General features: G+C 43.6%; 1 protein-coding gene across 1 annotated transcript in view; it reads right to left on the bottom strand.

Moving 5' to 3' along the window:
• nbeaa (neurobeachin a) overlaps positions 1-14,890 on the bottom strand; it is an 86,866-nt gene that overhangs the window by 54,336 nt on the left and 17,640 nt on the right. The window contains exons 2-3 of the mRNA XM_062406459.1: positions 4,461-4,692; positions 1,145-1,245 (exon numbers count right to left, since the gene is read on the bottom strand). Of these exons, the coding sequence (XP_062262443.1) occupies positions 1,145-1,245; positions 4,461-4,692 (333 nt within the window). The remainder of the gene's footprint in view (positions 1-1,144; positions 1,246-4,460; positions 4,693-14,890) is intronic.

Here is a 14,890-nt window from a genome sequence, read left to right as displayed (position 1 = left end):
TTCAAACGTTACAGAGGAAGTTATAGATCATCAGATGCTGTGGCCGACCGGAATCTCTCCATTTGTCTCGTGAACACGTCTGACAGAGGAGAAGGAGGAGTAAAGATCTCCACTCCAGCCGAGCTGCTGCTGGTTGCTAGATGGTGGTTATGTGCACACAGAGGGGGAGTATCTGGCAGGGTGTGGATGAAAAGATGTCAGTGTTCACACCGGGAGAAAAACTATTCTGAATCAACAGACATCTTTCACCTTCAAGGCTGATTAGGCTGATTTGTATTACTCTAACAGAAGTAACACAGTTAAACCCTTTCTGCATTATTAATGTCAATTACCCCCAAAAAAGAGTTAAACATGAGCCTAATTGTCCTTGTCTTGACATACACTCCCAAATCAACTCACACACACACACACACACACACACACACACACTCACAGGCTTACACACACATACAATTCTACCCATTAAATTCCATCCAGACACACAAACAAACTCATGCTGCAGTTAATCAAGTGTCAAATAAGTTTAGCTTCAACGACAATTACAGAATACTAGCAGATCAGAAACTGGGAAATATATAATCATTAGAAGTCAGTATGACATTTCTCTAAGAACAATAAAAAAAACACTGAGTTCAAACACAACTATGGTGACATAACGATGACAACATTATGGTGTGAAACTGAAAAATAAAGAGATAACAGTTAAAAAGTAGAAATGATGGCACTGTGGTTTTTGCCTTCTCTGATGTGTTAACCTGTTATTATTATTATTATTATTACACTAACTACTTTTATTAACCGATGCGTCAATAATAACATTGTTGCTGTTATTATGGATGACATCATTACATCTATAAGTATCACTATTATTACTATTATCGTCATAATAATAACCAGTCCGCTTAAATCCAGCCCCGCTCCTGGTCTCTCTCTCCTCTCCCTCCTGTCCACCCACGTCTCCTCTCTCTCTCCCTCTCTGTCTCTCTCTCCCCCCCGTGTTATTTATTTTCCATTTGTTGCTATGTTAATGTCTGTTGCCTGGTACCTGCAAAGTACAGATGGATGTGCGTGGGTCTGTTCAGCAAAAAAAAAAATAGGAATGTGGCCATTTAGTTACAACATCAGGGTGTGTCCAGCAACTTACCCAGATGCCATTGTCTCCCCTCAGCATACTGAAGAGCAGCTTCAGCTCCTTGACTGTGATGCTGTAACTGGCCATGACTCCCAGCATGTCCACCAGAAGGTCTGAGGAAACACAGGCAACGGCAGAAAGTGAGTGTAAGACAGCAGAGATGTGACAACCCAAGTGTGTGTGTCTTCTCATGATGAGTGTGTTAGTGAGTCAGCATTTGAAACCTCCTGTACCGACACACAGTGAGTAATGGATTTGTCAGTACTGTCAAATATTCACGTGTGAACCATCCAAGAACTCAGGGCTCCTTCATTGTTCATAAAATACACACATCCTTGAATCTCGAGTCACCACCACGTAACATCTTGTTGTGTTAGACACGTATTCATATGTTAAACACTCTCGGGTTAATACAGGCGACAGTGACAGGCCTGCACATTGTGTACATGAGGCTGGTTCATAATGAATGTTGATTTATGAATATAAACCACATCAATAAACTCCCAGATGTTTGTGTTTTTGAAAAAGAAAACTTGGGTAAAAAGTGTACGAACATTCTTTTTCTTTATTAAATGTTTTTCTATATGAGTTAATCACTTTATTCACTGAGACTTAGAAAGGCATTGGTAACTTGTTCTCATGTTTGTATGCTATATACAAAGGCATAGCTTAGCTTAGCATAAGATGTAAATGCATTGGGAATCTAGAGGTGAGCTTGGAGAAGCCAAACTTAATGCATCTTGTCAAGTTGAAGAAAGATCTGCTCATTTACAGATCTGCTTCAATTTTTAAACAAAACTGAATGGCAATTGTTTCAGTAGTTTTTGAATTCTACCAGCTCCAACACAAAAATCTAAAACTCCCAAAATGATCTAAAGACCGTTTCCCCCGGGCCCTTTAAAGGTCGAACTATTCTTTTAATACCTTGACATTTGAATAAGCAAAATAAACTGTAACACAACAACCTGTCGACAAATCCATGCAAAGGCTGCAAATGAGCTCTCCCTTTAATGAGTACATGTCAAGAACCTGACCAACAGGGGCATCAAAATATTATCCCTCTGCAGATTTAAGGAGCTGGTTAGAGGCTGCGTTGTTGTTAACAGGGACTGTTTGGTCTGAATGACCTTCCCGCCTCGCTGCCTCTCTCTTCCCACAGTCCCCACCGATCCGTGACGATAAGGCCGAGGCGCAGAGCGAGGCAATCTGCTTACAAAGGTTCTTCCTCCCTGTTAGGCCTGCTCGATATGAATAGAGCCTTCCCACAATATTTAATTAGCCTGAGCCCGGCGATAGGGAATAAAGCAGGGGGCCAGCTCACCGAGGTGCTTGGTATGAGAGGGAAGAAAAAACCGCAGCACACAATGTCCTAGTTTTAAAACCCCTCTCTGCTCTGTTTTTGGTACGATCAATCCATGTAGGTCAGATCCTAAGTCTAAGAATCGTGGCTCAGAAAGGGATTCTACAAGCGATGGCATTGAATTGATTCAGGCGATGCACACCCTCGCTGTGGTGAGGCCTAACAAGTCGAAGAAGTTATAAAACAGATTATCCTGAGGCGGCGGGGGGGTATAGGACAGGGAGGACATGGGGGGGAGGGAAGGAGAGGACCCGCAGTGTGAAGCATCATTAAGGGGAAGTCAAGGCCAATAGGATCATGTGTAGGGACGGTTGCGTATGTGCTGCTTCGTGATCAAGCCCTGGAAAACAAACAGCAGCGCACACACAAACACAGCGAGGTCAGAACCTCTGCTGCACCAGTGGGTTGCTAGAGACGTCTGACTGCAGGGCAAACACACACACACACACACACACACACACAAACACACAAGCATCTATATGAGATGAGTGAAACGGTTGGTTCTGGGCTTGAACTGAAGTAACTCCACCTCATTAATTTCACCGGTTTGAACAAAACTTATAATGTGATATACTTTGAAATGTGCTCGAGCGTTTTTTCCTTCAGTTGTGGTGGTTTTTATATTTTCCCACGTATAAATAATTTTCAACGTATGGCTCCACAACGGTTTTAACTACACGTCCATACAAACACACGCCTGAAATGGAATTGAACTGCACAACAGCTCCTAGCTAAAAACAACAGGGTCAGCCACACTTTAATTGATTATCCATGTTGTTTTCTACACTGGTAATGAGAGTGGGGGGGGGGGGGGGGCCTAAACCAAGTCATGACCGAAAAGACCCGGTCCCCACTTTCACCACTTTGCAGAAACATTTGGTTGCACACCCGGCACATGGTTTTTTCTTTCTTTCCTTTCTGCCTGTGTTACGATCATTCCTCCTCCTACACACAGCCCACTCTTGAATCCAGGAGTTGATGCTCTTTGTGTGATTCCGAAAGGCACTTGTGGGAAAATCACTACCTGTCTGAGGTCAGCCATTAGCACAGCTAAGCATGTTGAGAATAAGCAGCAAGAGCTCAACTAACCAATCTTGGTGTTTGTCAAACGCCATAAAACCAAGAGTGTGTGAGGTGAACAAATGCGGGGCAGTAAAGCTGTGATTTATTGTTCTTTCAATATTTTATAAAAGCAGTGTGCATGATAACAACGGGTGATTCATTTATATTTCGGTGACAGTGAAGAGAAAGGTTTTCAGAAATTATCGTTTATTTCAGCGTCATTTGAGTTGGATGTGATGTTTTGATCACATGGTCTCATTTCTTGTGCAACTTAGGGATCGCAAGCAAAATGTGTTGTGTCCTTTAACTGATGTCACCTTGAAACGCAGATTTGTGAGGTCATCAAGTTTATTTAGCAAGTGGATAAGTCACCTCACACTGAACAATCCATGAAGGTTCTGTTTAATGCTGAACACGGAATTATCTGAAAACGCCAATCAAATATTTTAAAGATTTGTTATTGCTGAATTTGTGGCGACGCTGTTGTATTGGATTTCATTACCTTGTATATATTTCTCTAATAAAGTGGCCACTGGATGTGTATGGATACTGGGAAAATATCCATCCATCCCTTAATCCATTAGCCCTACTGCTTATTCTCTGAGGGGCGGAGCTGGAGCCATTCCCACTTGCCATTGGACGAGAGGGCGGAGTACATCCTGGACCAGTCAATCACAGTGCTGACATATGGAGACAACCATTGATGTTCTCATTCACACCTACAGGCATGTGAGAGTCTCCAATTAACTGTGGGAGGAAGCTGGAGTACCCAGAGTAAACCCACGCACACCCAGTGAGACCATGCAAACTCCAAAAGCCTGTAGGTTCCAACCCAGGATATCTTTGTGTAGTTTCTGTGATTGAGACTTTGTGTGTCTGTGCATTCAGCGTCCGTCTGTAGCTCACCTGCGATCATGTCGTCCACCGTGCTCATCTTCAGCAGCACCTGCTGGATGAGGCCCACCTCCGTGCTGGTCTGCAGGTTGCGCACGCTCTTTCGGAGGATGGCCGTGAACATGCTCCAGATCTCAGCCTGGCACGTCACCTCGCAGTGGGACAGCAGCTCCACCATGCAGCCGATGCTCTCCGCCTCCTGGATGATGAAGTTCATCTCCAGGTCAAACTCGCCGCCCACCAGCTGGAGAGGAGGGAAGAGGAGGAGGAGGAGGAGGAGGAGGAGGAGGAGGAGGAGGAGGGAGACAGGAAGGGGAAGGAGGAGATGGTGTGGGAAGTGGGAAAGGACAGGGAAGCATTGGTTTGGGTTAAAGGGGAAGAAGGAAGGATGTGGAGGAGAGAGAGAGAACAAAAAGAGAGAATGATTTAGTGAAGCATTTAACCTTTTGTCTGTAGGAGCGGTAAGCCTGGCTTCTGATGGATGCTGATTGTGGTTAGAAAAGCATTTCCTCCGCCGGGGGGGCCACACATACTGCAACAAATAAATGTCCTTCATCTGAACAAACACACACGCACACACACACACACACACACACACACACACACAAGCCCATCTCCTCCTCTGCTCTCGCTCTCTAATGTGAGCAGCGCAGCACTCTCCTCCGTGAACTACAATCATTTTCAAAAATACAGCAGGCACAAAAACGCACCCACCTCCCTCGGAGACACACACAGAGAACCACACACTGAAACACACACAGGCCCTGATTAACACACCTCTCCGTCTCTGTCATCTCACAGATAGCATTAGTCAGAGGATACCATACTTTTAAAGTCGAGTGTAAATGTGCTGCCTCTTAATGGCTGATGCACCGTAATTACTTGTGAAAGTAGAGTCTGCTTCTCACACGCAAACACACACACACACACACACGCTGACACACTCACTCATCACATGCACCACATGAGCACAAGCGTACCCACTCAGCAGTGTACTACACTATCCAGGAAACGGTAGCCATAACAACCAACAAGCCACCGCTGAGGTCATTAAATCAGACGGAACAGAAACACGCAGCCGGTTATGCAAAGCCGGCAGACAAAAGATTACGGGCAGACACAAAGTCACCGGGCAGGATAATCTGTGTCTGTGGGACTGTGGCTGTGGTCACTGCCACGGGCACAGGAGGGGAAACGGGAGGATAAATCCACACGGTCGGTAATGAAATGAAAAAAGGAGAGAGAGAGAAACCCTCTGTTATCTGGGCTGTGAAGAGGACAAGTGAAGGCAAACAGGTGTCGCTGCTTGTGACTCACAGGGATCAGGGGAATTCGTGGTCAGAAATGAAAACTGAATCTGGATTGTGTATTTGAATAAATTATTTAGTCTTGGTAATTCTTTCTGCGAAGCCCTGAATGAAAAACTAAATATATACAGTATATTCTGAGGTCTGGGAATTAATTCAGTAACACTCAATGAGATGAGCTTATTATATTTCCTCATCTCATAATGATAAATGAAAGGTTTCCATGTGCTATATCGTCACACATATGCATGCATATATAAAATGAATATCCTGGTATGTATTTCAAGCCCTTTAAAGACATAAGGGACACACATATAATTCGTCCTAACCATAAAAAGCTGAACTGCAATTAAACTCAGCCTTGCTACGTTGAACACATCAGGCGTGAGGCTGCTACCACCTCTCATGGTCTGGTACTTTATCCTTATTAGTATAACACTATTAATATTTCTGACTCAGACTTTTCTGATCGAGTTCGCTGACATTTTCTTGAGTCTTATTCTATTTGTGCTGCTGTTAAAAGAAGTTTTAATATTTGGCATTTCAACGCAATATTCACTTTACACTCATGTGTATGTTGACTCTCTAACCCATGACCATGGCCGTTATGAAGTTTCTCCCAGTTTTTATAGCATCCATAACCTTATTGAAACAAAACTTACAGGAAAAAGCACTTAGACATACATCATTGTGATGAGAACTACCTAAAATGACAGAGATCACAGAGAAAAGATATTTAACTCATGTGTACATTTTAGAATTGCTCCATGTCCCATCCACTAACATAGTGGGATTTATAAACTATACTGCAGCCAGTCACCAGGAGCGATTGTATATATATATATATTTTGTGACTTTATGTTTCATTATTCCAATGCTATTCCAACAGACAAAGACAAAATCTGTCCACCAACATCAACACCTGTCATAGTTCTCACTAAAGTAGTTTTTCCACCACATGTATCATTTCAGGCCTGAGGATCAGACCCTCTGATGATTTACAATATAATATTGACATAAAATGAAACATCAGTTGGAGAAATCATTTTCCACAGCAGCCCTCATTACCCATCGGCCCGCTGACGGACTTGTTCTCGGCTCCGGTGAGACCTTTAAGATTAAGGGTTAGCCTTCTAAGCCTCGGCTCATTTCATCCTGTACGTTTCACTGACGTCTCCCCGCCATTGATCAGGCTTTAGACTCAGGGCTCCATCATGGAGACGACACCCTCCTCAGCCCATCTCATCTCTTCCCACTATAGTCGGAAAAGACTAACTCTCTCTCATTTCTCCCTCTCACCCTGCCTCTCTCTCTCTCACTCTCTCTACCAGCGAAGGCGATTGATCCAGTGCACTCTGCAAACGCATTAGCAGAGATTACAGAGGACCCCCTGAACGAGGCACGGAATAACAGGCGGAAGAATTAATTCATCCTACGTCGAATATTTTTCCATCTCCTGCGAGGTTCCCAATTATGGAGCTCGCTGGGGACCGCTTCGTCAACACCTATGCAACCTGCCAGTCGGAGGATGCTCGGCACACCCTGCCACGCAAGCTTAAGGGGAGAGAGAGAGAGAGAGAGAGAGAGCTTCTAGTAGGAACTCGTGCAGAAATACATACACGGCACCTCGAACACGGAAACACACATATCCCCGGGCGTACCTACACATGTTCAGCACAGGCAAGATCTCTCTCTCTCTCTGCTTACACTTCCCGACCGTGTATAGCACATCACAGCAAGATGAGAGGGGTGATGCAAACAATGGCAACAAATTGAGTCTTGTGACCAACAATGGGGAGGAAAAAAGAGCCCGGGCGCAGGAAACGCAGTGGGAGGGGGAAAAAATGATGTGCCCAGATAATTATTATCTCTCCTCCAGCAGAGGCGGCATCTGGAGACGCAGCGAAAACCTGGACGACACTTTCAAGAAGTGCCCGGACCCGGAATGTCAGGAGGGAGTGAAGGACAGTCAGAAAGAGAGAGAGAGAAGGGTGAGCTACAAAAACAGGATGAGGGAGAGAAGACGTCTTCAATGTTAAAAAAAATGCTCCCATCGTATTTACATCCACCATTTAAATTTGGCTTCCATAAAAACGATGGATGCTTCGGCATTTCCGCGCCCCTCATTTGCTCGAGTGTGGCTTTTTAATTGATGTATAAATAAACATGCTGCATAAACTGCAAAAAGGTTGATGGTGAATGGGCCGAGCGCACTCGAGCGCACTCGAGCGCCATCGCCACCGCGCGCACGGACAAAAGATCACTAATTAGCTTTACGAGCGAACATGATTCTTTCTGCATAAACACTTGTAACCTTCGCTCTCTCTCTCTTCACCCCACGCCGTGTGGCCGCGGCGTCAACGCACACCGGCAGAGAGAATCACAGGCGATCACATCAATGAGCACGCACAAAGGCTCTTTCTATTACCCCGACGTGTAGCCTGGTGGTTAAAGCACTTGCCTCGCATAAACAGGGACCCTCATTATGCCACGGGCCGCAGGATAAAGGGGCTTGGCAGTGCCACCCCGTCTCCTCCCAGGCGATCAGGCGCTGACCTCACTGTCTTCTTGGCAAATGGTTAAAGTAAAGACGTTTGTTTTGGCAGCGTTATGACAATTATTGCCCCCCCCCGAGTGTAGCGCCCGTGAGTGTATGTCCCAAACGCAGCGAGGAACAGGCAACTATTTTCAACATGTTGTCAGTGAGTCCATGCTGCTGTATACAGAATATAGGCACTTGTGTCCCACTGGAAATTCTAGACTGCAATTCCAAATGTACGAAATACCAGCTTGAGAGAGCGAACCCAAATTATCTCTATCTCCCCCTAGTGGCTGAAATGCAGTGTAGCACATTAACCCCACCTCCTCCATGTTAGCAGAAGGGACACAAGAAGCCAAAGTTCCGGTATAATATGTTTTTAATTAGTTTCTTATTTCACTGACGCATGTTTGTGTTCTGTCTTCTAGTAAGTTTGGTTTTACTTTGATATTGGATGCTGTAACACCAGCTGACAGCTGAAACTGACTCGTGATTGGTCGAGCATGTTCCTCAGCTGCACCGTGATACCTCACCTCCATCGCACAATCACCACAGCCGGGACTCTGGCTCCAAACAGAGTAATATTGCAAGATGGCGACGTTAGTACTTGTGACATTTTTGCTCAACAGGAGGAAGCGGAGACATTGTATTTATATTCGGTCTACATGCTGAAAATGAAAAATTCTAGGTTTGCTCAGTGCTGAAATATAATAATCCTCCTTGTGTTACCAGGAGCTTCAGAGCTCTGAGTGTGCTGTGGTTGACCTTGAAACACTTTTAGAAACAGTCTGGAATCTCCCACTGGACGCACCACTGATGACTAATCTCCTCTTATTGTGGATTATTTATGGGTTTGAGAAAAAAACTCAGTCTACCATGCTCTCTATCCCTTTTTCAAATTCTTCTTTTAAAGAAATCTCTTTTTCTGTGATACCTTTCCTCTCTGCTCCCATGTTTCTAATTCGGTCCTGAGCAGCTTTGCAGCGCTGCTCATTCAGCCCCCTGAAGGAAGCTGGCACTCAGCTTGGCATCACTCTGGATGTGTTGGGGGGGTGGGAGTTTGAGAAGGGAGGGGAGGGGGGGGGGGGGTCAGTGCCAGGGCCGTCTTCACACCACAAAGAGCTTATATGAGCAGGCACCTCCACCAGCCAAAACCAGCTCACATAAGAGGCTGCAAAAACAAACAGTCCCTCTGTCCAATCTGTCCAACACTGCTCAGAAACAGCCCCGAGTTCATCCAGGGGCAAACAGCCCTTTTCAGGGAAGACGTGTCGCAGTCAGACACACAGTGTTCACACCTGAGCAACAAATCACGCAATTTTTCCCTACCCTCAAAAAGGACCTATATATCTTTTCTAAAAATATTATCTTAATGATCTCAACTGTAGTCAAACCTGCAATAACTTATTTATTAGGCACTTTTAGAAACAAGTTGTGAACAAGTTGACATTTTGCCTATTTACACATCCAGCACGTTACAGTGCTACACTTTTGCAGAAGTACTCATTAAACAGTGGAGTTGTGTTTCCGGCTAACTTGCTGAATGTTTGTCCAAAGACATGCACGGAAGGTGAGAACCATAGGTGAGGACGCAAATGTCAGATTAAGTTTCCTCAACCAGCACACTGATAGATTCACCACGAGTGAGTTGGTGATGTTTGTAACACCTGACTCTAAAATAGACAAATAAGAGAATAGAAATATCTATTCGACGATCCACTTTCTTTTTGCTCTGAGTTTGGTCTCTACCAACACTAACACAATGCTGTGCATGCTGCTACATGCTCCACTATGTTCACCAGCTGGACATTATCTTAAAACACATCTTTTTCTGCATGGTTTACTCTGTAAAGGAAACATTTTCATATTTGGTGCATAGCAGTATGTCTGTGAAAGGCTCATATCCGTTATCAGCCAACCAATAAAAGGGTCAGGCTCTATGAACGACTGACTGACAGTTTTGTACTCTTTCATTTCACTTTGAAGACCAAACCTTCTGCCTGCTCTTCCTCCACAAGACGCTCTGCAGTGCCTCATTACTTATGCATCTGTGAGGGACAGATTCCAGCTTTGACCACAAGATGTCCCTTAACAGGAAAATGTGAACACTGGTCATTTTCACTGTTGGAACAAACAACTGTCTTTTAGTTTCCTGTTGAGAACGGTCTCTGTGACCCTGTACAGCCTCAAATGTGGAACTGTCAGAGATGAGCGTTCAGTTCCCTTGAGTCGGCCCAAACCTAAAAATAAAGCGGCGTGACAAATTTCTGCTCTTGTGTTTACTTTGCCCCACAAAGTGAGTGTTCACCAGGTAACGTGTCAAGTTACGTAAAAGTTTAAAAGCCTCTTACGGCTTTAAAACTTTTCCCTTGTGAGGTTTTGAGGTTTAAACCAGAATAAAATCAATCACAAAGTATTGTGTGAAAATGTTTTCTAATTCCGGCCCTTCTTTCCCACAGATGTTTTGAGTGGTGTGAAAACCACAGGTGTAACTAATAATTATAAAACCCGCTATTCAAGTGTCCCATTAAGCCGTGACAGTGTGACAGTGTGACAGGGAGCCAGCGCACAATAGCAGGACCCTGAAGCCCGAAGCAGCTAAATGAATGAGAAGCAGCCGTGATTCATTTTATTATTTAATCCGGTGCTTTTCCTGCTGTGACGAGTCACAAGGCTCATTTATCACAATGAGACCGAAATGAAATGAGAGCTCTGAGGTGACAATTGTAACAATGCCAGTAATATTTTACCACAGTGGTTTAGCATTGCTTTTCTGCATTCAAAAAAATCCCATCGATGCTCTATACTTTAGTCTTAATTGTGTTGTTTCATAGATTTTAAATTAAACTTGTAATTCACTGGTTAGTTAATAAAATGGTGCTTGTCATAGACATATTAGTATCAGTGTTTGCTAACATGCGCCAGTAAGAAATAAAATATTTTACAGAATAAACAAAGATGTCCCTTTACATTATTTAGTTTTTGTGTAAAAAAATAATCATTTTCAATTTCATTTCAAATTGATTACATTGATCACCTTGATTTCTCATTTATAGCTTTTTATCAACATTTCTATAGTTTAACAGAAACATTAAGCCTCAATCATATTTCTTTGTTATAAGGGTTTGAAAACGACATCTTAAAAATGACCGGCAAAAAACAATTGAATATCCAAATTAGCCCGATTCATCTGCATCAGCCCCGGGAAATTGTTCTGTGTCAGGCTCTGGTTTGTATTTCAGGAGTTTACACTCAAAGGTGAGACGTTATTTATAAACACCGTAATCATTATCATTTGATGGAGAGCGATCCCTCACAGACCCACCGCAGCCCATTATGCAGCGCCGCCATGATGGCACATCAAACGAGCCATTACACTCGGCTGATTGCTGTGACTGACTGACACCGGATGATTATTGGATGACTATCAAGGCCGAGGCCGGCAAAGGAGGCACCTGTTGCTCATTACAGGCGTCAGAGATGAGGCGAGCGGACGGTCAATGGCCGCCCTCCTCAGCCTAGGCGCATTCAATTGAGCCTTTGGAGCCGGCGTCATCAATATGCAACTTTAAAGCCTCTGGGAGGGCGCTGCAGAGGTGCGAGCATGTGTGTGTTTGTGTGATCAGTGTGTGTGTGTGTAGGTGTGTGTGTGTGTGTGTGTGTGGGGCTCATTACTCATTTATGTCCCCTGAGTGCGCCGTGGCCATTCAGTCCCTTTGTGTGCAGAGTGAGAGAGGAGACGAGAGGCCCATCTAGACATGAGATCACAGATTATACACTTAACGCTTCGCCAAGAGGGCTCAGCGGTGCGCAGGAGAGCAAAATTGAAGGAGAGTGAGAGGGGTGAGGGGTTGGGGGGGGGTTGAGCTGGAGAGGGAGACGAAAAGGGAGAAAAACAAACAAAGAGGACGAACGGTGTAAACTGCAAAAAGCAGACCGGACAGAGGAGACAACGGGGGCGATGAGAGAGTGTTTGTGTTGCAGAGCGTGAATGGGAGAGACGGAGTGAGAAAGAGAAACGAGGCCGACAGAGCGGCTGAACGCTGCTCTGCTTTCTTATCGGGATGGCAGAGCGGTTTTTATTGCCCACAGCCTTCAGTGCCCAGATGATGACCATAGCAAATCCACGATAAAATATGGATTACACTGGAGCTCAACTGGCCACATAAACGCTCAATAATCCACATACTGCAGTTTGCTGCATGACCTCGTTTTCTGGGGTAAACCGCATCGATAAGAGCTGCAGATCATTGGCTGCAATTCAGGTTCAGGATAAACTTTGTGTAATCTCGGTTTTTCAAAGCTTTAGGTTGATGCCGGCTTTAAAAACAAGGGTCACTAGAATAGTTAAAGCAAATATGAGCAATATGTCTAATCCTGAGAGTCGTTTAGGGATTGGAAACAATTAGTTGAATAAGTGATTAGTTCATCAGGTTCAATAAGCAACCATTTTTAATTATCATGTTTGTGTCATTTGTTATTCTGCAGACCAGACAAAACATTTGCTGCATTGAGCTTCTTATAAGTGACGATTAACTGCTTTTCATTTCATTACATCACACTAATCTGAATATCTGTGGAATTTGGATTGTTGGTGGGACAAACACATTGTGTGAGTTTTGTTCAGACAAATCCAGGAATCTGAGGAAATCAATTTGGTCCCTGGGACGTTTTAATTATTATGACTTGCTTGTTATTATTTAAAAAAAATATTTATTTGCTTTTAAGAAATATATGGAACACTTGCAACAATATGCAAACATAAATATAATAAAATAAACATTAGGGAGAAAAGAAAATAGATACAAATAATATAATTAAAAATAAAAAGAGCTAAAAAACAAGGAACTTTAAATGTTAAACGGATTAATCCCCAAAAATTATAATAATTGCCTCTGCCAATGAGGTTATCTTTCCCCCCAGTCTGTCTGTTTGTTTGTTTTCAGCAGGATTATGTAATCTTTACTGATTTCCAGGGAATAATTCATGAATCTTGATGACATATCTGAGTGTGTGCCACTTGCTACAGCTCGATTGAAACCAGGGGGACTCATGGGCCTTGTTGGAGGTGTTCACTCTGCTCTGCCACTCTTGTTGGCTAAATGGATAACAACAAAATATGATTAGATGCAACCTGAGGTGAACAACTCTGGGAAACTGATGTAACAAAGTTGGGGATGAACAGATGCAATGAAGGCAGTGTGTGTGTTTGTGTGTGTGTCTCACTCTATGATTGTGATCAGAAATGACATGTTGACTGACTGTAGCCTACAGACACACAGGCGGGAGGGGGATGGGGTTCTGGACTGCATTTCCCATGGGCCTTTGTACCAGTGTCTGCACAGATGGCAGACAAATCCCCCACATTCGTGAAAGCCTTTTCAGATTCACATCCCAGTCGGCAGCAAACACACACATACATACATACATACATACACACCCTCACACAAAATAAAAATAAACCTAATCAGCACCGAGTGAATGGAATATCTGAGAACCTGAAGTGTCAGGTTTTTACTTTGGATTTTACAGGAGGAGAAGACGTGATAGGAATGAAGTACAGTGGTGCAGTTTTTAAGAAGGATGCAAAGAAAAACAGGGTTTCAACCCACACACAAACAAGCACACACACACACACAGACACACACGTCAGATACTGCAAAATTCACCAGTGATTACATAAATCCAAACTGGGTGATATAAGGGTTGTTTAGACCAGCTCAAGGGAGGCAGGTTTTTCAGTTAATGTGTCCATGTGTATGTCCATGGCTCCATTTGAACACATAGTGCATTCAGGGGTGTGTCCATGTGCACCTTGTTAGTTGAACGTTTGATTTAAACAACAACAAACATGGAGGAGAGTGAACAGGGAAAAAATATGGTCATTTTTTAAAAGATTGACACGACCAGAAAAGGGCAGGCAGACAGAAACCAGACTCATGAGTTTACGGATGAGTCACGAAAGTGCAGTCTCAAAACTATAGACATTAGTGAGTGTGTGTATCTATATTACCTCAGCCAACAAGGTTGTGTTTTTAATTTGTCATGTGCACTTGGTTGAGTGAATTGGACCGGGCATTTTTCTTTCGGAATTTCTCAAGAAAAGGGCAGAAATCTTTATATACAAATTAGAGCCCTGTAAAACTATATTATCAATCGATAGTTTGGTGTAGATCCAGTTTTTGTGAATCAAGCATTTTTCAAGGTTCATCTTTATTCAGTTACTGTTTGGTAACAAATACAACAGGTGCCTGTAACAACCACAAATCTGTAGCTTACATAATGAGGATGGAACATTTCTGTGTTCATTCTATCTGATCTAAATACAAGCAAATGGCTGTTAATGTGAACGTCTGGCAGAGATATGCGCTGTACAGTTTTTAGTTGGGTTTGAAATTACATCTTTATGAGATTTTGGTACAAAAGACTCACGCAGCCGCGAGAGTGGAGAGCGAACTGGGAACCTTTTACCTCTCCCTCTAATGCTCTGCTGAAGGTTTCTCCCACACGTGAGATAGAGAGCTAATGCATCATGGGAAACTGACAGATCTCACATCCAACCACTCCCAGTGATTGGACTGGTGGACCTGTACCTC

The sequence above is a fragment of the Platichthys flesus genome, chromosome 15, assembly GCF_949316205.1.
Source record: "Platichthys flesus chromosome 15, fPlaFle2.1, whole genome shotgun sequence".
NCBI classification, from domain to species: domain Eukaryota; kingdom Metazoa; phylum Chordata; class Actinopteri; order Pleuronectiformes; family Pleuronectidae; genus Platichthys; species Platichthys flesus.
Note: the sequence above shows the minus strand (reverse complement) of the source record. Positions and strands in the feature narration are given on the sequence as shown.